This window comes from Canis lupus, chromosome 37 (assembly GCF_011100685.1).
Source record: "Canis lupus familiaris isolate Mischka breed German Shepherd chromosome 37, alternate assembly UU_Cfam_GSD_1.0, whole genome shotgun sequence".
Taxonomy (NCBI): Eukaryota; Metazoa; Chordata; class Mammalia; order Carnivora; family Canidae; genus Canis; species Canis lupus.
This window is the reverse complement of record NC_049258.1, coordinates 6,953,613-6,979,645: the sequence shown is the minus strand read 5'-3', so window position 1 is coordinate 6,979,645 and position 26,033 is coordinate 6,953,613. Positions and strand designations below refer to the sequence as shown.

At 39.9% G+C, this 26,033-nt stretch overlaps 1 protein-coding gene across 4 annotated transcripts in view; it reads left to right on the top strand.

The window, feature by feature from the left end:
* Positions 1-25,769, top strand: part of RFTN2 (raftlin family member 2) — an 80,004-nt gene extending 54,235 nt beyond the window's left edge. For all 4 annotated transcript variants that reach the window (XM_038585263.1, XM_038585261.1, XM_038585262.1 and 1 more), the window contains 3 exons: positions 397-500; positions 14,950-15,028; positions 24,444-25,769. In XM_038585263.1, the coding sequence (XP_038441191.1) occupies positions 397-500; positions 14,950-15,028; positions 24,444-24,716 (456 nt within the window). In that variant the 3' untranslated portion in view covers positions 24,717-25,769. The remainder of the gene's footprint in view (positions 1-396; positions 501-14,949; positions 15,029-24,443) is intronic.
* The last annotated feature ends 264 nt before the right edge of the window (positions 25,770-26,033 follow it).

Here is a 26,033-nt window from a genome sequence, read left to right as displayed (position 1 = left end):
CCCAAACCTTTGACCTGTGTTTCTATTACTCTGGTCTGTAAACTACCTGGATCCAAATCACAAGGGAGCTTTTTAAAAATGCCGATTTCCAAGCCCCATACCTTAAAGACTGATGCCTATACAAGACCAAGGGAACAAGACAGAAGGAAGGCCCAAACTCTGGAGAACCATATGGTAACCTCTCTCTACTCTGATCCCCAGTGTTTCTGCCTTGGTTCAATGGTTAGAAAGCAGCAAGTAGCAGAAAATGAAGCCCAGGAAGTGCAGCTGGTGAAATTGTATTTCATGGAGCATGAACTCCCTTTACCGTCACACCCATCACCCTTTATTGTAATCACCTGTGTAGCTGGTTGTCCTTGCCATTAAGGCTATGAGCTCCTATGCTTATTTACTCAGGGGTGTGAAATCAAAACGGATTACGGCCCTCTGCTGCACACTCTGGCTGAGTTTGGATGGCTCCTGACAAGCGTGTTGCCTACACCTATACTGAGACATGACAGGTAATGCCAAAAGATCCTTACAAACCCTCATTTAATCCTAAAATATAGCTCTTTTGTTAGATAACTCAGTTCAACAATTGCTTATGTAATGTCTACAGAAAGCATTTCATTGAAATTCTAATCTGATTTCATGGACCTTGGAGATCAGCTGCCCTAATCCCCTCAAGTTATAGATGTACAAGCTATAACCTCTCCTTCCTGGGGGCATGCTCAAGTTCCCACGGCCCAGCCATGCAGGGGCACAGGAGACTGACTCCCAGCGTAGGGCCACTCACAACACTGACCGTGAAGTGAAGGTTGAGTCTATATCAATCTGCAAACAGAACAGTTCTGCCCCCTCTGTAGACCTTTCATCCTCCTCTTCGGCACTGTGTGTGCAAACGCACCCTCCCCATGGTGCACAGCCCTGGTCAGTGGGGGCCAGGGAGGCCTGGATGCAGACTCACAGGCACTGCTGCCTCCATTCCTCCCCTCCGGTGAGGGGGCTGAGTCCCTCTCACCCCCACCCAGAGCACAGACTTGTTAGCTATTTCCACTCAGATGAAGTGCCCACATAGAACCAAAATGGCATCACTTCACCAACCTTTCCTTTTCTCCTTTTGCTAACTTTCCCCATTTCCTTTCCTGGGAAGGAAAAATTGAATCGTACCTTTTTTTATGAGAGAGAAAGAAATCAAGTAAGTCTTCTGTATAAAGTGCTTTGCTATCCCCTGGACTCAGAGATGTTCCCTCTACCTTCTTTGGCTTCCAGAAAATGCTTGAGTGCCAAGGCAGTCCTGCATACGCCAAGGCTGCCAGCAGAGAACAGCACAGTCCCCCTGGCCGTCCCCTTCAGCAGCCTCAATGACCCTCAGGTTAACATTGTTAATTGTCAGGTGTAGCTAAAGGCGGCAACGCCTCCTTTCTCCGTCTCACCCACCCTCCAGCCTTCTCTGCTTTTCTCAGTTTAGCAATTCACTCCTGCCCAGTATCCCAACTTCCCCACAAACTTTATAATAAAACCACATCTTCTTCAGGCAGGAAGAGGGACGAAGGTTGATACAGAGTAAAGGTACTCAGGCTTTAAAAGGAGGGGTTAGAAGTAAGCAATTAATCTACTTTTCTTCTCAGAGATCTATTGGTAACTATTCTCAAATTATGAGTGACAACTCCCTGAAGCATTATTTCCCAACTTTAAAAAATCTATGACATACCTGTCAGGTCACAGTACAGCAGATCTTAAGATTTGGTCTTCAGACCAAGCAGCATAAACCAGCTGGGGAGCCTATGCTCATACAAATGCTGGAGGCCCACCCCAATGGAACAGTCAGAAGCTTTGAGGGTGAGACCCATGAATCTGCATTTTCACAAGCCCCTGAAGCTCCTTAACTTTAGAGGAATTTTGCAGGAGGTAGTGAGAAAGGAACTCCTCTTCCCTGCCTTTCTACCCCTCACAGTCATGCCCAAGCATTGATCTATCTCACTCTTCACCCTCCCTCAGAATAATTTGTGTTTTTGGGCTTCTCATCTCTTTTTGATGGTTCTCATAGGTGTATAACTTAGGGGGTCATCTAGCCCATTACAGTTAGCTCTTCCTAAAAGTACTATGAATTCTGAACCTTTCCTGTTCCTTTTTCCCCAATGAAAAATACAGTTATCACTTCCCTCCCATTTTAGGGATTCTGCTGTCATGAGTCTAAATTTTTCTTGAAGCACCTGGCTGGCTCAGTCAGTAGAGCATGTGACTCCTGACCTCAGGGTCCTGAGTTCAAGCCCCACGTTGGGGGTGGAGCCAACTTAAAATAAAAATGTCAAAATTTTTTCTTAAAGTGGTACGAATGACTGATTGGGCACTGATTAGGTAGCTAGCCTACAGGGCTGGGTGCTGAGCCAGAAAACATGGGCTGGAGCCCCTTCAACATCTCCTGCTTCTGGTTGGTTTTGGGACTGAGCCCAAAGGTGGGAAAGAAGAGGTCTCAAGTCTAAAGTGAAGCAGGAGGGTGGTGGAACCTGAAGCCACACCTCACTTAACCACCTTGTCCTGAGTGTCAAACTGCATAAGGTCATAGGCTGCCCCCAGTGAACAGGAGCCTTGCAGGAATGAGGAGTAGCTGTACACTGTTGCTTTTTTTTTTTTTAAGATTTTATTTATTTATTAGAGACACAGAGAGAGACACAGACACACAGGCAGAGGGAGAAGCAGGCTCCATGCAGGGAGCCCAACGTGGGACTCGATCCTGGGTCTCCAGGATCACGACCTGGGCCGAAGATCAGCGCTAAACCACTGAGCCACCCAGGCTGCCTGTACATTGTTTTTGAAACAGAGGTAGCACCACTATCTCACCACCATCCCAGCTTCCTCTACCCCTAGTACCCCTTGAGGTACTGTGGAGTCAGAGCAGCACTTTCAGACCCTCATCGTGAGGGCTCATCTTTAGGAATACTTAAAACTAACAAAAGGACTAGTTGCAGGACTGCTCATTAAATAACAGTTTGTAATAGCAAAAAATTGGACACAATATAAATGTCTATCAAAAGGAGTGGTGTAGGTGATCCCTGGGTGGCTCAGCAGTTTGGCGCCTACCATCAGCCCAGGGTGTGATCCTGTAGACCTGGGATCGAGTCCTGCATCGGGCTCCTTCATGGAGCCTGCTTCTCCCTCTGCCTGTGTGTCTGTGTCTCTCTCTGTGTGTCTCTCTCTCTGTGTCTCTCATGAATAAATAAATAAAATCTTTTAAAAAAATGGAATGGTGTATATGAAGACTAAAAAGCTACACAGCAAATTCTAGTGAATGGTCAGCTCTTGGGATTGTGGGCGGGGAACAGGGAAAGTGGGGATTTCTACTTTGTCTTTATACATTTTCTGTGATTTGACTTCTTACAAGGAATACATATTTATTCTGTGATTTAAAAAAACAATTTTGAAAAGTAAAAAAATCAACCAGTTAATAGAAAGATGTGTAAGCTATATATAGTGTCTGTCCTGAAGGGGCCTAGGCTGGTTAAGCTAAATTTAGTACATAACCAGGCTTACATTCGGGTTGAGGCAGGTCAAACCTATGTACCTAAGCAAGTATAGGCTGTACAGGAGCAGTAAAATGAAGAATATAGACTGTCAAAGTTAGATGGAACCTTCACATAATAATGAGATCTAAAAAGCGTCACCATTTAGAATCTGCAATTTACCCTGGATAGAAGATAGTAGAAAAATGCTTTTTAAGAATAATCACACTTACGCAACATGACATACTAGAACAAACAATGTCTACTGCTCTTTCATATGCCAGGAACATTGTGTAATGTTGATGTTTATTTTGTTCCTTTACGTTTTATAACTTGGGTCCTTTCAGGTGCCTATAAAGTAGATGCCATAAGGTGAACGTAAAATTTCATGGTTATTATCTGGTAACAAAAAATATTGATGAAACCTGTTAATTCTCTGCCTTCTTATTCTTGTCCAAATATGCTCTCTGTGACAGTCACATACTTTTCTTAGCTGCTTAAGTAAACACAAAGGTAGTATTCACTGTCAGCTATGTCATCTTTAAATATAAAGAAAAATACTACAGACAGTTCATCTTGGTCTAGATAGAGGATGGAGCCAGAAAGTTTTTAGTCTAAAACTAGAACAGTCTAGGCTGCAAGCTAAACAGATCTCATTTTAATTATAGCTTTACCATGAACTAGCCCTGTGAACTTGAGAGGTCACCTAACCTCCTTAAGTCTCATTTTCCTCATTTGGAAAATGGTACAATAATATCAACTTTACTGGACTATCATGATGATTAAGCGAGACCATACCTGCAAAGTACCCATGCAGGGGCTATGGAAAGTAGGCTAATAAATTAGAGCTGTTCTGTGGGAACTAATCCTTCAGCAGAACCAAAATCCCCAAGAAGTTGAAACCCATTATGCAACGGTGATCCTGTCCTAAATCAGGATATTTTAGAAGATGTAAATACTGTAGTTTACTATACACTAAATCAGCACTGAGGATTATGAGCCAATAAAAGGAACAAATATAAATAACAACACTCTAAAGATAAAAGCTTATAAGTATACTCATATCCAGAAAAACTAATATGAGTCATGAACTTTCTTTTGGGACCCCCATGTCAGAAAACATGTAGAACTATTGCCAGTTAAATATTTTTGTCTCTTACACAATAGTGTCTTAAGCAATTTCAACTTTTGCCCACTCTCCTGTTACCTAAACCATAACTTGAATGGTCTATACATAAGGCATTTTGCCCTCATTTCTTTCATTACTCAAATATATCCTGCTACTGGTTTGCATAAAAATATTTTCGTAGTGTGTCCTTACACTAAGGTTGTTGCTTCATTATCCTAGGCAATATCACACCACGAATGTTTAAAGCGACATTGCCATGGAAACATCATAATGTGGTAATCAGATAGCGCTACATTATTCCAGGGTTATTGTTGTCCGCTGTGAAAACTTGCCAGCATCCCTTCTTAATCATTATCACTATGTAATTATACAAATAGACCCAATCCTTTTCTTTTCAAGAAATCAAGGTGAAAATTGACATTAAACTCTTCAGGGCAAATCTGGTAGAGGATCAAATTAGCTGAACCAGCAGATAATATTGCTAACCCTAAAATAATGACCAGAGTAAAATGCAAGAGGAGCCAAAGTTCCCTCTGTGTGGCTACCTCAAACAGCAGGGTCATTCCCCTCTCCTTGAAGAATAATCAGGAAAAGGATGAGGGGAGGGAGCATTTTAACAAGAACCCAAGGTGATTCTGATGTACTATCAGAAAGACTGGATTATAGCCTTACGGAGAGAGAAAGCATTTAGAACACAATATAGAAAAAACTGTACACCCTCATTTATGTCTCAGAAGACAGAATTTAAAAGCAGGGGCTTTTGGGTACTATGGATCAAGTTATAATGTTCTGAGAATATCAAAAAAGTCTAGTCCTTGGGCAGCCCCAGTGGCCCAGCGGTTGGGCACTTGCCTTCGGCCCAGGGCATGGTCCTGGAGCCTCGGGATCAAGTCCTGCATCCAGCTCCCTGCATGGAGCCTGCTTCTCCCTCTGCCTGTGTCTCTGCTTCTCTCTCTCTCTCTCTCTCTCTCTCTGTCTCTCATGAATGAATAAATAAAATCTTAAAAAAAAAAAAAATCTAGTCCTTAAGAACAGGATCTGAATAACAAAAGGAGAAAAGTTTTCTTGCTGTGATATCAGGGGCCCTGCTCCCTCCCTCTGCATCCCCTGCTCCACCCCCTCTACTCCACAGCCTTGTGGTCACCATAGCCCAGAAACACTAGAATTCTATGTAGTCATATGAGACACTAAGTGCCCCAATGATTTCCTCTCTGCCCTTGTGTGGCAACCAAAGCAGGAGCCTCATATTTATACACAGTGGAGGGAAAGGCTAGGGCTTCATATCTAGTCCATGCTAATGCAGTTCTCTTCCCTTTCTAATTTTTTAAAGATTTTATTTATTTATTTATTCATGAGAGACACAGAGAGAGATGCAGAGACACCGGGAAAGGGAGAAGCAGGCTTTCCTGCAAGGAGCCCCATGTGGGACATGATCCCCAACCCCCGGGATCACGCCTTGAGCCCAAGGCAGACCTCAACTGCTGAGCCACCTAGGCGTCCCTCTTCCCTTTCTAATTTAAATTCTATAGAAACAATATGGTGTAATTCAAAGTTAAGCTCATGATAATCTTACAGTGACCAGCATTTTGATAATGCCATGTTTTAAAAAATAGTCAATTTGTCTATTGTGAATACTTGCAGTTATCCCTTCCTCATCTGAACTTAAATTTTTAATATTTTATCAGGTGGAGAGGTTGGGAGGAGCTAAATTGTGGGAGTGCTCTTTTTAGTTTTTAACACACTTATACTAATGTATGACCCTGAGAAACAAACCAGAGTCATAAGGCCAAGGAACTTTATGACAAAGTACATAGCTATAAAGGTGCATGCTAAAATTTAAAAGTGGGAATGGGGGCACATCTCACCTGGTGGCTCATTCAGTGAAGTGTCTGACTTTGGATCAGGTCACGTTCTCAGGGTCCTAGGAAAGAACCCTTGCATCTGGCTCTGTGCTCAGTGAGGAGTCTGCTTCTCCCTGTCCCTCTGCCCCTCCACTTGCTCCTTCTCTCTCTCTCTCTCTCTCTCTCTCTCAAATTAATAAATACATAAAATCTTTTTATAAAAATTTAATGGGGGATGTGGGGAATTAGGAGAGAAATATCTAAAAAGTCTTCTTGAAGAAGCAATAATGAAGAGTTGAGCATAAGGCAGGTGAATATGCTTGATGACTTCATTGAGGGAAGAGGTCAGGTCTGTGAAAACTGTGGTGTCTGAGGGGGACCTTTAGGAAAGAATAGATCTTCCAAAATCAGTTTTAGAGAGGGAAATACTCCAGCGGCAGATAGAGGTAACTATTTACTATTCCATTTCGTCTCACATAGCAGCAGTGATCTGTTGGTAGTGGCTGCCTGGAACACTATAAAACCAAGGATTCTGAGACTAGAACCAGGGTTAGCAAAAAAGAATGCAGTGATCAATTAGTGCTGTCTGCCACAGGCTTAGAAGGTGAAAAGTTGAAGTATGCATACGATAAATTATTTCCTCTTTCTGGCAATCTTAAGCAAAACAAAACAAAACAAAATAACAGGAAAGTGCAGGATATATTCAAAGAAAAGTGAATACAGGTGAATGAATTCCTAAAGACCTCTTCTAATTCAAAACCCAAAGAATTCAAGACTGATTTTTACCAAATAATAAATGTGAAAGGGGAGGGAGCATTTTTATCATGTGTAAATCTACAGTCTCCCACATGTCACCATTGCACATAGTCTTAAAACAATTTGTCGTCAACACATACGTCGGAAGTACACAAAACACAAATGGGTGGAATTGTAATCACTTGCGTACTTTCCACTGGACAAGAAATAGTCCGTCTGTTGCTGGCATCTGAGAAGTACCCCGTGTATTTCCTACTCCCTTTACTCAGAGGTAACATCCCAGTTTTTAGGATAATCACTTCCTTGCTTTGCCTAAGTGTTTGTTCACTCATGCATGCATACCTAAACAATACAATTTAGTTTTGTCTGTTTTTGAATTGGATACACATGGAATTTTATATATATATGTAAGTAAATATTAATATACATTATGTATATTATATATACATAATATATATGTATATATGTATATAATATACACTATGTATATTATATATAATGTATATTAATATACACTATGTATATTAATATATATGTATATTAATATACACGTGTTGTATCTTTTACTACGTGTTGTTTCTTTTACTTAGCGTTGTTTGTAAGATTTACCCTTGCTGTTGCATGTAGCAATTTATTTATCCATCCTGCTTACTGGTGGCTTGGTTGCCTCCAGTGGTTGACTGTGGTGAGCAGTACTGTCCTGAACATGAGCAAGGATCCTAGTGCACATGGGCATGAGTTTCTCAAGAGTATAGATCTAGAAGTGGAATTGTGGGGTCATAGAGCATTTCTTCAGCTTTATTAGATAAATGCCAAACTCTTTCCAAGTGGAATGTTGCAGTTTACACTCCTAACTGCAGAATATGAAGTTCCCATTGCTCCAAGAAAAATCTTGTCAGATTTTTAAATTTTGCCACCCTAGTGTGCATACAGTATGATCTCAGTGTGGTTTTAATTTTTTTACCTAGTGACTACTGAGATTGAGCACATTTTCATATGTTTATTGGCCATTTGGATTTTTATTTTGTAAAGCATCTATTTAAATCTTTTGCCCACAATTAAAGTTCTATTTATAAGAAAATTTTTATTTATACTGGATATCAGACCTTTATTTGTTAGATATGTTGCAATTATCCTTCCTAATTCTTTGTGGCTTGTCTTTTTACTCTTTTTATGATGTCTTTTGATTAACAGAAGTTTTTAATTTTAAAATAGGCAAATGTATCTATCATTACCCTTCTTAGTATATTGTTTAAGAAAATCTTCCTCTTTCCTGAAGCAGCTGGGGAAGGGGAGAAGTGAATTATTTTTAAATTTGGGTGTAACATGAGACATTTTAATATCTCCAATTAACATAAAATTGTCTAAGCTACAGTTATTATAAGCTGGTGTGCCTAAAGGGTAAGTTTTCTGAGGAGAAGAAGGAATAGTTAAATCTTAAAAGAGTCATACTAAATGTCATGAACATCACCTAAGAAGCCTTTTATTTTCGCCTCCAAGACTTTGCTCACTTGTTACGATTTTTTTTTGTGCATGTTCTGGACATCAATACATTATCACAGAAACCAAATTACCACTTTTTTATAAAGTCTTTGAGTCTTCAAATATTTACTGAGCACCATTTAGAAAGGGGACTTTCTGCTAATTAACATGGAAGATGCAGAGATGGGGAGACAAGATCCTCAGGGAGCTTAGACCTTGTAGGAGGGAAACGTGTACCAGCAACAACAGGACGTGGTGGAGGGACTGAGCTCCTAATGAGGGTTCCATGGAAGGCCCAAAAAGGAGGTGTTATTCTTCAGTTAAGGGATCATTGAAGACTTTTTGAAAGAGGTCACCCTTGAAATGGATTTCAAAAGATGAGCGCCTGGAAAGAGGCAGAAGTGGTGGCTTGGGCATTTGGGTGGGAGAATGACACAAGTAGGAATTCTGAGACTAACCATGAGCAACTGCACAGACATGACAATTCATACAGGACCATTAACCATGATCTTGGTTTTTATATTCTAAAGAATATAGGAGGACTTCCTCCTACCCACCCATAAATTCTAAGTGCTCCAGCTCTGTTTCAAAGACGCTTGAAATCATAAGCAAATATTGGACCAAGCACAAGTTCATGTTGTCCTCATAACTTCCTGCAAAAATCTAAAAGTTTAAATATCACTAAAGGTGACACCTGGGTGGCTCAGTGGTTTAGCACCACCTTCAGCCCAGGGCTTGATCCTGGAGACCCGAGATCGAGTCCCACGTCGGGCTCCCTGCATGGAGCCTGCTCCTCCCTCTGCCTGTGTGTCTGCCTCTCTCTCTCTCTCTCTCTCTCTCAAGAATAAATAAAATCTTTAAAAACAAATAAATATATATATAGATATCACTAAAGATATTATCAAACCATGATAGAACTGCTTAATTTTGTTTTTGTGCTTATTCATTTTAAGTAATGTTGTTCACTCTTAACTGAATTCCTGGGGCATATCTTTTAAGGCAAAGTTTCAATGATCCATCTTGTAAATGTGACACTTAAATGCTGTGGGTCAAGAAGTTGCTCCTGTCTCTTCTTCCATTTGCGAAACACCAGGACCTCTGTGGTCTGTTTAAATAGTCTAATTTGGCCCAGGGGGAAAAATGAACACTTGTCTTTATTTCCTTCATTATTCTCCACTACAACTCCTAAATATTAAAAGCTGAAATGATGCATTTGAGAGATGCTTACATAAGTATCTGAACTTCTGCAAAATAGTCTGTGCTTATCCTTTCATTACAAAGTTTTCCAGTCAGAATAGAATTAAATTAGGCCACTCTTCTCTGTAATTAGGGCTTTACTGAGTTCATTTTACACTTGCTGAAGAGATAGTACATTATGGGAAATAGAGGAGGCCCAAGACAAAACTCTGAAAAATTCCGGGTCTCAATTTCCTTATCCCTAAAATGTGGAAAATAATATCTTCTCTGCCTACCTTAAAGAGCTTTCCTAAGAGGGTTGCCTTGCTGGCTCAGTGGAGCGTGCAACTCTTGATCTTGAAGTTGTAGTTTCGAGCCTCATGTTGGGTGTAGATATTTCTTAAAAATATCTTAAATTCAAAAAAAAAATCTTAAATTCCTCTCAATGAAATACTAATTTACTCAGTTAACTTTTTGAATGAAAATTGCTGTAGGAAAGAGAAGACATAGGCCCTGTCCTTTGAGCATCCAGGGCATTTGAAACACTATTTGGTCTTGTAATGACATCATCCGTCAAATCCTTTTAGAATCTGTGCTACAAGGCAAATATTCTTTTTTTTTTTTTTTAAGATTTTATTTATTTATTTGAGAGAGAGAAAGTAAGAGAGAGGGGTGGGGTTGGGGGGTAGAGGGACAGGGAGAAGCAGACTTCCTGCTGAGCAGGGAGCCCAGTACAATGCAGGACTTGGTCCCAGGACCCTGGGATCATGTCCCTACCTGAATGCAGACACTTAACCAACTGAGCCACCCAGGCACCCTGGCAAATATTCTATCCCAGCTCAGTAAATAGAATTACCTTAGGAGCACTGGAGACTATGAGGCACTCACCCTGCCAAATAGCTGCCCCCTCTGTAAGACTTCAGACCTCTTTCTTTTAATTGTACTATGGTTAGATTCTCTAGAGCAAAAAGAGTTCCACATTGGGATGCCTGAGTGGCTCAGCGGTTGAGCATCTGCCTTTGGCTCAGGGCATGATCCTGGAGTCTCTGGATCGAGTCCCACGTCGGGCTCCTTGCATGGAATCTGTTTCTCCCTCTGCCTATGTCTCTGCCTATCTCTCTCTCTGTGTCTCTCATGAATAAATAAATAAAGTCTTTAAAAAATATTTCCATATCTCACAGATGTTCTGAAAATAGCAGGACACCTTTTTTTTTTTTTTTTGCAGGACACATTTTAAGTCAGAATGGCCCTAGCTCAGTTGGAAAAGCATAAAACTCTTTTTTTTTGTTTGTTTGTTTGTTTTTAATTTATTTTTTATTGGTGTTCAATTTACTAACATACAGAATAATCCCCAGTGCCCGTCACCCATTCACTCCCACCCCCCGCCCTTCTCCCCTTCCACCACCCCTAGTTCGTTTCCCAGAGTTAGCAGTCTTTACGTTCTGTCTCCCTTTCTGATATTTCCCACACATTTCTTCTCCCTTCCCTTATATTCCCTTTCACTATTATTTATATTCCCCAAATGAATGAGAACATATAATGTTTGTCCTTCTCCGACTGACTTACTTCACTCAGCATAATACCCTCCAGTTCCATCCACGTTGAAGAAAATGGTGGGTATTTGTCATTTCTAATAGCTGAGGAATATTCCCTTGTATACATAAACCACATCTTCTTTATCCATTCATCTTTCGTTGGACACCGAGGCTCCTTCCACAGTTTGGCTATCGTGGCCATTGCTGCTAGAAACATCGGGGTGCAGGTGTCCCGGCGTTTCACTGTATCTGTATCTTTGGGGTAAATCCCCAACAGTGCAATTGCTGGGTCGTAGGGCAGGTATATTTTTAACTGTTTGAGGAACCTCCACACAGTTTTCCAGAGTGGCTGCACCAGTTCACATTCCCACCAACAGTGCAAGAGGGTTCCCTTTTCTCCGCATCCTCTCCAACATTTGTTGTTTCCTGCCTTGTTAATGTTCCCCATTCTCACTGGTGTGAGGTGGGATCTCATTGTGGTTTTGATTTGTATTTCCCTGATGGCAAGTGATGCAGAGCATTTTCTCATGTGCGTGTTGGCCATGTGTATATCTTCCTCTGTGAGATTTCTCTTCATGTCTTTTGCCCATTTCATGATTGGATTGTTTGTTTCTTTGCTGTTGAGTTTAAGAAGTTCTCTATAGATCTTGGAAACTAGCCCTTTATCTGATATGTCATTTGCAAATATCTTCTCCCATTCTGTAGGTTGTCTTTGAGTTTTGTTGACTGTATCCTTTGCTGTGCAAAAGCTTCTTATCTTGATGAAGTCCCGATAGTTCATTTTTGCTTTTGTTTCTTTTGCCTTCGTGGATGTATCTTGCAAGAAGTTACTGTGGCCCATACAACTCTTGATCTCAGGGTTGTGAGTTCAAGCCCCACATTGGGTATAGAGATCACTTAAATATATTAATAAACTAAAAAAAAATAGAAAATATAAAAAAAAATAAAACTTAATATTGTAAAAAAAAAAAAAAATCAGAATGGCCTTAAGAAAACCAGGGACACCGTGGTCTCAGACATATTTCAAATTGAGGAGCTTATTCTAAGGACGTCCCCAAGAGATGGGAAGATGCTGAACTTCCAGTCTTACCTGGGCTTCTAGAGACTGTCCTAAGATAGTCAGCCTTTGAGAAGCCATCGCTTCATTTGCTGTTTTACCCTATTAGGAAAGGTCAAGAAGCCTGCTCTAGGTCAAACATCACATTCTAGGGCATTCAGACTTGCTCCATCCTATAATGGGTTGGAAAGAATTCACTCCAGGTTACTCACCATCCTATCCTGATATCCTCCTGCTTTGTATTCAAGAAGAATAATTCTGCCCTGATCCCTCCTCATCTTTGCATACTTCTAGGTCTGGTTCCCTCATGGGATTTTCTACCTGAACCACACACTTTGAACATTACCCAGAAACCTCCTCTGTATTCTTAGGTACCCTCTCCCTTGACTTTTCTCTCTAGAAGATAGTCTAGGGTCTGAGACATTTCCATCCCACTTAACTCCACCCTACCTTTCATTAAATGAATAGAAGAGGTGGAAGGAAATCACACTTGTTGTACTCCTTCTAGTGGCAGGCACAGAGGAGGTCTTCATACACATCAACATGTTTATCCGTCACAAAGTCCCTGACAGGAAATGAAAGTCAGAGAATTTAAAAATTTGTTAAAGTCACCAGCTATGAGGTGGTATCATCAGCTATTACAGTAGAGGTGGGATTTAAACCCAGGAATTCTTTGGCTCCAAAGCCACTGCCTTTCCTAGCATATTCTGTACTTCCCAAAGAACAGCCTATTCTGTATGCTGCTAGTCTCTTCTCTGTGTGCCTAAGTCATAACCCATGTCTCCTAATGATTGTTCCCAAAAGTTACAATATACAGTTGACTGTCGAACAACATGGGTTTGAACTGCACAGGTCCACTTATAAGCAGATTTATTTTGATAAATATAGTACAAAACTGTAAATGTATTATCTCTCCCTTATAATATTTTTCATGACATTTTCTCTTTAGCTTACTTTATTGTAAGAAGACAGTATATAATACATATAACATAGAAAATATGTGTTAGTTAAGTGTTTATATATTTGGCAAGGCTTCCAGTTAACAGCAGGTTATTAGTAGTTAAGTTTTTGAAGAGTCAAAAGCACATGCAGATTTTTTTTAAATATTTTATTTTTAAGTCATCTCTACCCCCAACCTGAGGTTCAAACTTACAACCCCAGGATCAAGAGTCACATCCTTTACCTACTAAGCCAGCCAGGCGCCCCCTATATGTGGATTTTTTACTGCAGTGGGGAGAGAGGTTGATGCCCCTAACCCCCACGTTGTTCAAGGATCAAATATACTTCATCCAAGTCTTTTCTTCTAAGCAAAGATAAGGTCAAACTAGAATGAGATTAGACTGGAAGCATTCTTTTAAAAAGAAAAAGAAAAAAGAAACAGTCTCTTATTACCACTTTGGGGGAAATTTTGCTGTTTCTCAAAATTCAACAGTATCAGTAAGTTTGGGATTTTCAAACGGTGTGGAGTTGACATATATTGCTAGGGCCAGAGTTTCAATGTTGCATTTGTTTTCCAGAAAAAGAGCTCAGCATAAAATGCAGCTAATAGTGAGGTTTTGTTTGGGTTTTTTGCATAATAAAAGTCGTAACTGAGCAACATTAGCTACAGACACTCCTCCCCATAAATCCATGGAGACTGTGAAAAGCATTTCAGAGAAATACAAACCCCAAGTAGTCTTTGGCAAGGGGTAATTTGCCATGATGATAGTTAAATAAGGAGAATACTGAGTAGCTGACTACAAAGAAGCATCTGAAAATAAAACTAGCTGTGGCTCAAGTCTCTCAATTGAAAATGTATATAAAATCTCTCACATGTGGCAGCCTAAATTGGTCTCTTCTTTTTATAAGGCAAATTTGACAATGCATACCAAGAAGCTTAAATCATACCCTTTTGACCCAATAATCCTATTCCTGAGAATTTATATCAAAGAAATAAGTCATAAGAATAAGGAAGACTAAAAAAATTTTTAAAAAAAGAATAAGGAAGACTATACATATTTTACAGCAACATTTTAAAAAATTTAGTGGAAAACTGGAAACAACCTAATTTCCAATAATATAGGAAAGGCTTAATACGTTTTAGTATCTTAATTCTTTGAGAGATGGCAGCTATTAAGAATACAATCAGTGTAAAAACAAGGAAAGGGTATTTAGTGAAAGGCATAGAACACAGAAATGCAAATATGTAGTAGTTACAGAACTGCAGAAATTCACATGTATAAAGACTAGGAGGAGGCAAAAAGATAAAAATACTTACATTAGCACATTGAGATTACAAGTTTTAAAAAATTTTTCTTTTGTAATGACTATATTCAGTTTTTAGGGATTTTTTCTTGTTTTTCCAGCCACAATATTTATATGGAATAATATTTCATAATTATTTTTGGATCAGAAGATTATATTACAAAAGATACATGTGGAATATTCTAGCCAAGTGTGAAATTGAGAATTAATAATTTGAAAATACTAAAGCTGTTGTTTTAATTTGCAGTGAAGGGAATTTGGCTACAAAGCAAGTCGTGTTCCTTCAGAGACCAGTTATGTGGAATTCAGCTGCTCAAACACCAGAAGTGAGTAAAATTGATGCTTATTAACTAAATATTTTTTAAAAGATTATTTCTTTATTTGTTTATTTGAGAGAGAGAGAGAGAGAGAGAGCGGCAGAGGAAGAATTGAGCAGGGAGCCCAATGTGGGACTTGATGTGGGGCTCCATCCCAGGACCCTGAGATCATGACCTGGGCCAAAGCAGAGGTTTATGGTGCCCCTTAATTAAATGTTCTACTGAAGCATTTAATCCTTAAACTCTCCTTCTAATTCTAAATGGTGAATACAGATAAGGAAACGTGGACTTGATATGGAAATAGTCTCTAAACCACTTATAACAACAAAGGAAATGAATGTGTCAGTAACCAGGTGACAGGAGACAGTTCTGAATGGGATCAAAATATTTTACTCCAAAATTTGCCATGTTGGCAAAGGATTCTTTTGAACTGAAGGCAATTAAGGAACACAGACATAAGAGTAACTTTCTATCTTTTCCCTTTCTGGTAAAAAGCAGGACATAAATTTCCCTTTTTAAAGGTAACACAGGGGTGCCTGGCTGGCTCAATCCTTAGAGTCTTGATCTTGAACTCACCCTGACTCTTGATCTCGGGGTTGTGAGTTCAAAACTCCATATTCTGTATATAGATTTACTTAAAATATAAAATCTTTTAAACAAAAAGTAAATAAATTTCCATTTGTAAAGTTGTTCTCTCCTGTACTAGGGAGGGAAGACTCCTAATCACCAGAGATGACTTATTGCTGGAAATAGCATTGACTTGAGTCTACATATACAAACCTTACTAAAAATAACCCTTATTTTCCATTAGGTTCCCCACATATGTACCTTTCCACTATCTGCTGCCTGTAGCAGCCCAAAGTGACTAGCCCTTTGTCTAGTCACTTTGCTAAAATCATGTATGAACTCCCCGGTCTCACTGTCTCTTTGGGTTTTCACTTTTTCTCTGTGAAGCCCCCAAGGACATCCAAAATAAACCTTTCCTCCTGTTAATCTGCCTTTTGGTAGTTTAATCTGTAGGCCTCATGTACTGAGATAAGAGTAGAGGAAAAATTTTCTGTGAGTGTGTGTAATATTGCAACAGACATACAGATGGCCAACACATGCATGAAAAGATGCTCAACCTCACTCATCATCAGAGAAATGCAAATCAAAGCCACAGTGAGAGATCACCTCACACCAGTCACAATGGCTAATATAAAAAAGATAAAAAATAACAAGTATTGGCAAGGATGTGGGGAAAAGAGAATCCTTGTGCACTGTTGGTGGGAATGGGAATTGGTGCAACCACTGTGGAAAACTATGGAGTCTCCTCAAAAAATTAAAAATAGAAATAGCATATGATCCAGTAATTCCTCTTCTGGGCATTTACCCAAAGAATATGAAGATACTAATTTGAAAAGAGATATGCAGCCTATGTATATTGCAGCACTATTTACAATAGCCAAGATATGGAAACAGCCCAAGTGTCCATTGATAGATGAATGGGTAAAGAACGTGTGGTGTATACAGACACAGACACAGACACACACACACACACACACACACACACACACACACACATATACACACACTGGAATATTACTCAGCCATAAAAAAGAATGAAGTCTTGCCATTAGCAACAACATGGATGGAGCGTTTGATTTCACTCATATGTGGAATTTAAGAAACAAAACAAATGAACAAAACAAAAAAGAGACAAAAGAACTCAGACTCCTAAATATAGAGAACAAACTGGTGGTTCTGGTGGTTACCAGAGGAGAGGTGGGGGGGATGGGTAAAATAGGTGAAGAGGATAAGAGCACACTTATCATGATGAACACTGAGTAATGTATACACTTGTTTAATCACTGTTTGTACACCTAAAACTAACATAGCACTGTACATTAATTATCCTGCAATTTTAAAATAATAATAAAAAATAAAAAGATTACAGATATTCCATTTATATGAAATTCTCGAACAAATAAAACTGTAGTGTAAAGAACAGATCTGTGGTTGCTAGGAATTAGGGTTTTGGAGAAGGGAAGTGATAGAGGGATCACATAGCAGGTTTTAGGGGGGATAATGTAATTGTTCTGTGTCCTATTGTGGTTACACAAAACTGTAAATAGGTGTGGAAATTCAACGAACTATATACTTTTAGTATATAATAATCTAGAAATTAAAAGATTGTTCTATAAATCACAAAGATTACATTTTTAAATGTCTTTGTTCTCCATTAAAAACTGTCCTTGGGTAATGAAATTCTCATGAAGTAAGGCTATGAAGGCTATGCAGGATAATAAAGCAGAGTCCTTTCTATCTTGTTCCTTTTATCTATTTTTATTTTTCTTTCTTTTGGAGGGAGGCCTCTAAATGAATTCAAGGATGTGACATTCAGTAGGATAAGAGACTCCATCCAGGATTTTACCTCCATCTATTAAATGTTCTCAATTTTTTCTTCCAAGATCTTTTTCTGTTACTTTTGAAGACACAAAACTAATCGAATTTTTTTTATTACCTATAAGGCTCTATTTCAGTTAAATTCTTCAGCCCCCATTTTCCTTTGATAATTATTTAAAAGAAACAAAGGCCATTTAAGAGTACTTAGTTTCCACAAACTCAGAGTAGTTTCCATTTAGTGGTGTTCTTAGGAGTAGAAAACATAATGAAAAATATTCCAAAAAAAAAAAAAAAAGATCCCTGGGAATGGGGTATGTGTGCACGCAGGTATGTGCTTGGGTGTGCACACATGTACAAGCACACATCATGTCTGACACACTCTCCAAGCCTCCGTGTCCCTATCTACGAAATATGGACAATGCGAGTACTTACCACAGGGTTGTGAGGAGGATTCAGTTAGAACACATGTACAGGGCTTAATACAGTGCCTGGTCATATGAAATGTTGCTTTTGTTTTCAATAGAAATGTTTTCCTTTCGATAGTAGATGATTAAACACTACTAGCTCTATGGAGAAATTGAAGAAGAATCTAGAAACTCCTAATGACCCTCCATTGTCTCCAGATAAAAATTACCTTCAGCTAGTATGGAAGAATGGAATGTAGTGTATGGATGTTTTTGATGTTCCAAAAAAACATATATATAAGAAATATGGCAAAACATTAACAAGTTTAGAATTAGGTAATGAGTATATGGTGTTTGTTGTACTATACTTTAAACCTTCTGTCTACTTGAAATTTTTCTTAATTAGAAAGTTGGGAGAAATTAAGCTAAAAAAGTATTAGTCATCAACAACTTTTTCACCAGTTATTAATTAGTAACTAATTAATTACTAAGATGCTACACCAAAAAGGCCCATAAGGAATGATTTAAATACAACAGAAGGGTCTCTCTTGTAATAGTCTAAAAATGGGCAGGCCCTCTAGGGTGGGTCAAGGCTTCACTTCATGACTGGTCAGCTCTGCTACCCTCAACATGCCACAGTTGTTGCCATGTCCAGCCAGCAAGAAGCAGGAAAGAGGAATTCCAGACATGCTTTTAAAGCACTGACCCCTAAGTCACACATTTCTTCTCACATCCCATTGATCTGAATTTATTAATGCCGCCACAGGTGTCTGCAAGGGAGGCTGGGATATGTCATCTGGTCAACCATTTGCTGGTGCCACAGTGAAATAGCTTATGGCCAGCCAAAAATTGCAAGGCATTGGCAGGGAGGAGTTCTCTTATTGAAAGAAAGATGGAGAGAATAGACCCTGGGGAGATATAGGAGTGTAATGTTAATGGTTCTGATTTTAATTTATTTTTCTTCTTTAGAGCAATCTTACATCCAAATAATATTCTTTTTTTTAAAGATTATTTATTTATTGGGATCCCTGGGTGGCGCAGCGGTTTGGCGCCTGCCTTTGGCCCAGGGTGCGATCCTGAAGACCAGGGATCGAATCTCACGTCGGGCTCCCTGCATGGAGCCTGCTTCTCCCTCTGCCTGTGTCGCTACCTGCCTCCCCCCCCCCCTCTCTCTCTGTGATTATCATGAATAAATAAATAAATAAAATCTTAAAAAAAAAAGATTATTTATTTATTCATGAGAGACACATACACAGAGAGATAGAGAGAGAGAGGCAGAGACACAGGCTCCATGTAAGGAGCCTGATGTGGGACTCGATCCTGGGACTCCAGGATCATGCCCTGAGCCAAAGGCAGGTGCTCAACCATTGAGCCATTCAGGCGTCCCCAAATAATATTCTTATCTTTAAAATATATCTCAAAAAAAAAATAAATTAAAATAAAATAAAATATATCTCAAAATGAATGATTTTATGTGGTAAAGACTTCTTGAGCACATCTGTTGAAACATTTCTCTAACACAAACCAAGAAGAAGCAGGAGCCAGAAAAATGTTCTAAATTAGATCTTTTCCTAGGTAGCTATAATAAAATCATATGAATACTACGAAATATTTAATGTACACAATAGGGGCAGCCCGGGTGGCTCAGTGGTTTAGCACTGCCTTCAGCCCAGGGCATGATCCTGGAGACCTGGGATCGAATCCCACGTCGGGCTCCCAGTGCATGGAGCCTGCTTCTCCCTTTGCCTGTACCTGTCCCCCCCCACCCCTCTCTGTGTGTCTCTCATGATTAAATAAATTAAATCTTTAAAAAATAATAATAATAATGTACACATTAATTTCTTTACCTTACAATGAGACAATTACTAAACTTTTTCGTACTTTTTCAATCATTTGAAGTTGATTTGAAATTATTTGAAAATCATAAGGGTCATACTTTATTCATTAACTCATAGTATCTTTGATTGAAGTCCTTGTGAAAATAAATCAGGTGCTAGTGTAAACAGAGAATGTTGAGTATCTCAAAGAGCATTAAGTAAAAATCAAGATAAAAGCATTTTGCTTTTATATTTAATGAGGTTCTTCATCTAGGGAATGCTTTACACTCAAAGCAAATGGCCTTTTTCCTAATGTGAGCAGAAGAGGAAGAGTGGTCCCTGTTGCCTCAGAGCCAAGGTCCAGGCTGAAGAACAGCTCTGTTCTGGGTTACCCATGCTATTACCTATGGGGGTATTGCACTCCTGGGGGGTGTAAGAAACAGAAACTCTGCTCAGGTTAGCCTATGTGTGTAAGGACATTTATTGACTTCTAGATAGGAAGGATATTGGCATAGCTTATAACATCACAAAAGAGCTACAAGAACCCTCAGGTACTGACACCAGAGATTCAGCTTTGCCAGGATGTTCTCTTTTATCTGTTTCAGCTTCAATGTGCATATGTGCAAAGGGCTTCTAATGAGGTGAGTGTGGCCATCTCATCAAAACGGAAGAGCTTTTTAGAGTGCCTGGGTGCCTCAGTCAGTTAAGCGTCCAACTCTTGATTTGGGCTCAGGTCATGATTTCAAGATTCTGAGATTGAGCCCTGCATCAGGCTCCATGCTGGGTGTGGAGCCTGCTGAAGATTCTTCTCTTTTGGGGCACCTGGGTGGCTCAGTCAGTTAAGTGTCTGCCTTAGGCACAGATCATGATCTCTGGGTCCTGGGATCAAGTCCCACGTAGGGCTCCCTTCTCACCAGAGAGTCTGCTTGTCCCTCTGCCTCTCCACCCTGCTCATGCTCTTTCTCTCAAATAAATAAATATAAAATCTTAAAAAAAAAATGATCTCCCTCCCTCTGCCCTTTCCTTGCCCCCCCCCCCAAAAAAAGAAAGAAAGAGCTTCTTTATTCTACAGTCCATATAAAAATCCCAAGGAAGGACACTGATTGGATCTGATTGGGTCACATGCCCACCCAGCAGCAGAGAAGGTGGATAGGAAAGCTGGCTGGAAAGGTGGTTGCCCTCTACACTCTTTTCCTTCTGCTTGAATGATTTTGACAACCCCAAGCTGGGATGACCCAGGAACAAGTTCTGTGAGCAAGTAGAGATGGTGTCTTTCCACAGATTTTTCAAAACCTCTAACACCTCCAAGTGGTACTGGAGCTACACCTGAGCTTGCAGTGACTTCCTGATCCTTCCCCAGGTCAGAGCCACACAAGGAAGAGAAATCCTCAATGTCCACTCCATGTTTTTATTGCTTTATAAGCCATATTTTTTAGCTCTTCTTTTACTCTTTCCATCATAATAGTTTCCAAGACAACACCATGTCTTAGGATTGCTGGTGTAATTCTGGTTTCATTCTTTCCTCTTTATTTTTAAGACACTGACAGTGAAAAAATGGAAGCCAGAGTGGTAGAATATCTTAAATTCAACTGACTTGTCACTGAGTCTCAGGGATTTGAAATGGGTCACCCATTTTTAGCAAATGAGAATGATTCTCAAAAATTAATAGATTTTATCAAGAATGGCATTAGATCTGCATCCAAATCTTGGCATAATTTTCTCCAATCTTATAGTAAAAATATCAGAAAAAACTGAGGAGTTATAGGAACAAACCTGGCCACATATCCTGGAAATTTTCTTCTTATTGACATAGAGAAATATTTAAAATAGAGTGCTCAGGGCAGCCCCGGTGGCACAACAGTTTAGCGCCGCCTGCAGCCTAGGGCATGATCCTGGAGACCCGGCATCGAGTCCCAAGTCAGGCTCCCTGCATGGAGTCTGCTTCTCCCTCTGCCTGTCTCTGCTTTTCTCTCTGTCTCTCTATGAATGAATGAATGAATGAATGAATAAATAAATAAATAAATAAATAAATAAATAAATAATCTTTTAAAAATAAAATAAAATAGAGTGCTAAGTAGAAAAGTGAGTTGTACACATCTATGTGTACATATGCAAATACACACATATTTAAAGAAGGAAACACAATAAAATATACCAAATTTTAACAATGGTATCTCTGCGAGATAGGATTGTGGGTGCATTTTACTGTTTTGTTTTTACCAGATTTTCTACACTGAACGTGTATTATTTTTGTAACTGAAGGAAAATTGTATTTGGGAAACACACAAATCTTTGACCTTAAGTCTACTCATATTTTTGCAGCTGTGGGTAATATAGTGTGCAAAGAATGAGACAAGATCCTTGGGATCCAGTTTGAGACCAGCCGCTCCCTGACCTTGAACAAATCCTGTCTTTCTTCTGGGCCTGGGTCCTACCTCTGTAGAATGAGGGGTTGTGGTAGGTGATCTCTCAGGACAGGTTTGGCTTCAGACATTGCAGTTTGACCTGTTGGAAAAGCTATTAGTTCAGGTGGAGAGCAGAGGGAGGGAGGCAATAGTGTTGCTGAAGATGTATTTATTAAATCCTATGGTAAAAAAAGAAAAGTGTTTGTTCTGAAATCTTTTTTACAGATTACAGTCTGTAATCGTTTTTACTAGTTATTGTGTCACCTTCTAATATTTGAAATTTACATTTGGTGGCTGTTCACTCATCAATATTTATCTAAAAGTAAATAACTACAAATATCTCTTATTACTACAATAAGGAATTTATTGCAAAATTTACATTTGGCCCTGTTGCTGGTGAGTAAGGAAAGTTCCAGGCAGTCAAGTGCTCCCAGGCATCTCTGCCTTCCTATTTTTCTCTCAGTCAACATTGAAGGGTCATTCAAGAGTGAACGCACTCTTTATGCCTGTGGGAGAGGGAGCCAGTAGTCAGGCTTGAGAAAGGAGCCCGGTCCGATGGTACCTGTCAGCCCTTCCTACAGCCACAAGGCCATATCCTCACGGACCAGAATCCCAGTGCCAGAGAGAATGTTCCATTCTCAAATCCAATACCTGAAGAGAAAACCTGTCAGGTTCCACGGCTTGTATTAAATTCAATACTTCTGGACAATGAGAATAAAAAAGAAAAGGATTTGAGATCTGACATCTGCATTTGGTGACTCCAAGGGGCCAATGGAAATGTCACCACCCCAGCCTCGTTGAAGCAGGAACTACTTGTCTCCTTACACTTGCCCAAGAACTCCAGTAACTCAGCCAAGAAAAAGACCGGCCAACACATGCCTTTCTAAGCAACATGCTGAGGGCTGCTCTTCCTATACAAACAATATCATAAATGGTGATTACATTCCATGGTAGCATACTCAGTCTAATTTAATTAAGGCTTTTGTTTGCTTTGTGTATTTGCCATGAGAACCAGTAGAAAATACTTTTGTATTTTGTATTTTGTATTTCAACAAACCTGAGTTAACAAGCTTTTATAAGACTGGCTTGGGCATCTGGCTTCTACAGTTTTTCCCCTAAGTTTTTATAATTGTAGCTCTTGCATTTAAGAAAATGTGATCCTAGTTCCTAACTAACATATAAATGAACTTCCAAGAAATAAACACTCTGTGAGTTGGGAAATGATTGTGCTTTTTTTTTTTTTAAGATTTTATTTATTTATTCATGAGAGACACAGAGAGAGAGAGGCAGAGACACAGGCAGAGGGAGAAGCAGGCTCCCTGCAGGGAGCCCGACATGGGACTGGATCCCAGGACCCTGGGATCAGGACCTGAGCCAAAGGCAGACACTCAACCACTGAGCCACCCAGGTGCCCCTCTCTTTATCTTTTTTTGTTTATCCTTGCTCAGATTTTTGTACCTAAAAGTATGTGATCATATTCTAATATCTCACGTTACCAGTATTAAAAACACGCTTATAAGGAAATCTCATCAGGAGTCCGAACATCCACCTGTTCAGTTGCTACAGTTTTCTCCCCGAGGATTCCTTTTATTGACTTATAGACCTTATTTTGACTTGTTACCTTGGCAAAGACCATGTCATCTTTACTCTAAACTGCACCAAGGACATTTTGAGCCCTCCGTAAATATTTCTCAGTGAAAACATCCACCGTTTATCAGACAGTCTGCAGAGTGAGCTGGTCCAGTTGCTGAGCATTCCTACTGCGTCAGGCAGAGGCGGTCGTGGCAGGACAAGGAGGGTGGCCTGCTTGATCCAGGGGGACACTCCAGCCATTCTTTTTTTTTTTTTAATTTTTTAATAAGTTTTTTTTATTTATTTATAATAGTCACACAGAGAGAGAGAGAGAGAGAGAGGCAGAGACACAGGCAGAGGGAGAAGCAGGCTCCATGCACCGGGAGCCCGACGTGGGATTCGATCCCGGGTCTCCAGGATCGCGCTCTGGGCCAAAGGCAGGCGCCAAACCACTGCGCCACCCAGGGATCCCCATTCTTTCAATATAAATATGGTCAGAATTATTTGTGACTCCTCTGTATAGCCGGCCCCTATGTGAAATGGGTGTAAGGTGGCCGCTGAAGCACTTTTTCTGCTGTCTGGATCCCAACTAACACCAGATAGGAAATGGAACCTCTAATGTATTTCTGCCCCCCTTTGTTCCCCAAAGTAAGATCCCAACAGGTTTCTCTCCCCAGAGACATCCTCCAGGGCCCAGAGAGGTACACAACCACCTGTCAGTGAAGATAAGGTTGTGCCAGGAAGCTCTGCGGGCTGTGCAACAGAGGGAGCTGCTCCTGGGGCACAGGCAGGGCCCATCTTCGTAACCCCTGGTCACAAAGGCCAACCTCGTGTGTTTCAGAGGAAAGCCAGCCGGCTCGTCAGAGGGGAGGACAGGAGCAAAGTCTCCAGCAGGAGCATTGGATTGGACACGGCCACATCACAGCCCGCAGAGAGCAGCAGCCTGCCCGAGGAGCGCCTCCCGGCCCGCTCCAGAGAGTGCTGGACCAAGGAGAGGAGGCCGGGCCCCTACAGCGGCTTCTCGGGGTTCAGCAGCGGGGACAGCGTCCTGCGGGAATTCGACGACGGACAGTTTGACCAGGAGGACGGAGTAACTCAGGTCACTTGTATGTGAGCAATGAAGTGAAGCCAACCCAAGACCCTGTAAATAGTTATTAAAATAATCGCCAACTGACTTCGTTGTATTGCTTTCCCTGCATTTCTGTAATACTCTGAATTTTTCCAGACTCAGGCTTTCCTCTTATCTGCATAAACTTTGGCTCAACCTCCCAGACAAAGAAGAATAACCAGCAGAACTGTAAATTTAGAATCGTGTTTACGCTTCTCCCAACTAAACATCTGTTTAAGCAGGTGTTCTCTTAGGTTATTAACCAATAATCTACTTCAGTTTCTCATGAATATACAAGATCTACTTTTCTTTCAGTTCCTGGTGAGAAGACTAAATATATCAACCGCTATTTCACCTAAGTAGAAAGTCCTCAGGAAGTCAGAATCTTACTGAAGGTAAAAAGCAATCTCTCTCTCTCTCTCTAAATCCCTCTCTCTCTTTCACATACATGTAAAGGGCTAATTAATGAAATACCTGTTTCCTGAATATAACAGTCCAAATTTTGTCTTTAATGATGACATGTATATACAAAGCAAGCTCCCATTTGTTAAAATATTCTTCAAAAACTTCCTTTTTGTATGTCTCTGCTTTTAAGGGAAGGGTCACCATGTTACCAGCCCCATACTGATTCTTTGAACTTAAACGTTATTGCTTCTAATAGCCTAGAAATAGAGCAAAGCAGCATCCCGTAAAACTCAATATGAAAAGAACCCAGAATCTCAACATTTAAAGACCTTAGTAGAGAAAAAGAATTTTCTTCATCTTAAACTGCAAGACAGAAAAGTATTCATAGCTCCAAGTGTATGGAGACACACCGGTTCCATCTCTGCTTTTCTTGCTTTGCTAGTAGGGATGCCTTTGCCTTGCCCAGCCTTTAATAGGTAAAGATTAAAACTCTACATAATAGAGGATTTTCATCTATCTACAAAAGGCTTACTTCGAAATGTGGGTATCTTCAAGTGAAATACAACTGACTTTGCCATTGATGAATTCAGCCTCTATTTTTATTAGCATTGGTGTTGATATTATATCATTTGAATAATAAAATGTCATTTGTTATTGGGCTATCGTTTTTTTTGACACAAATGATCATAATATGTTTTGTACACGTGATAGATAATGTATTACATGTGATCAAATATATAGTGTAACTAAGCCGGGACAATCTCCATGAATTGTTGGTAAGAGCAACATGGAATTATTCCACTTCTACAAGGCAGAAGCATCACCTTTGTAAGTATAAAGGAACTGAAGAATATTTTGCTTAGTGTTATTCCACGGAAATAGCTATCAACAATATTTGCAGAATTGTTTTTATGTTTT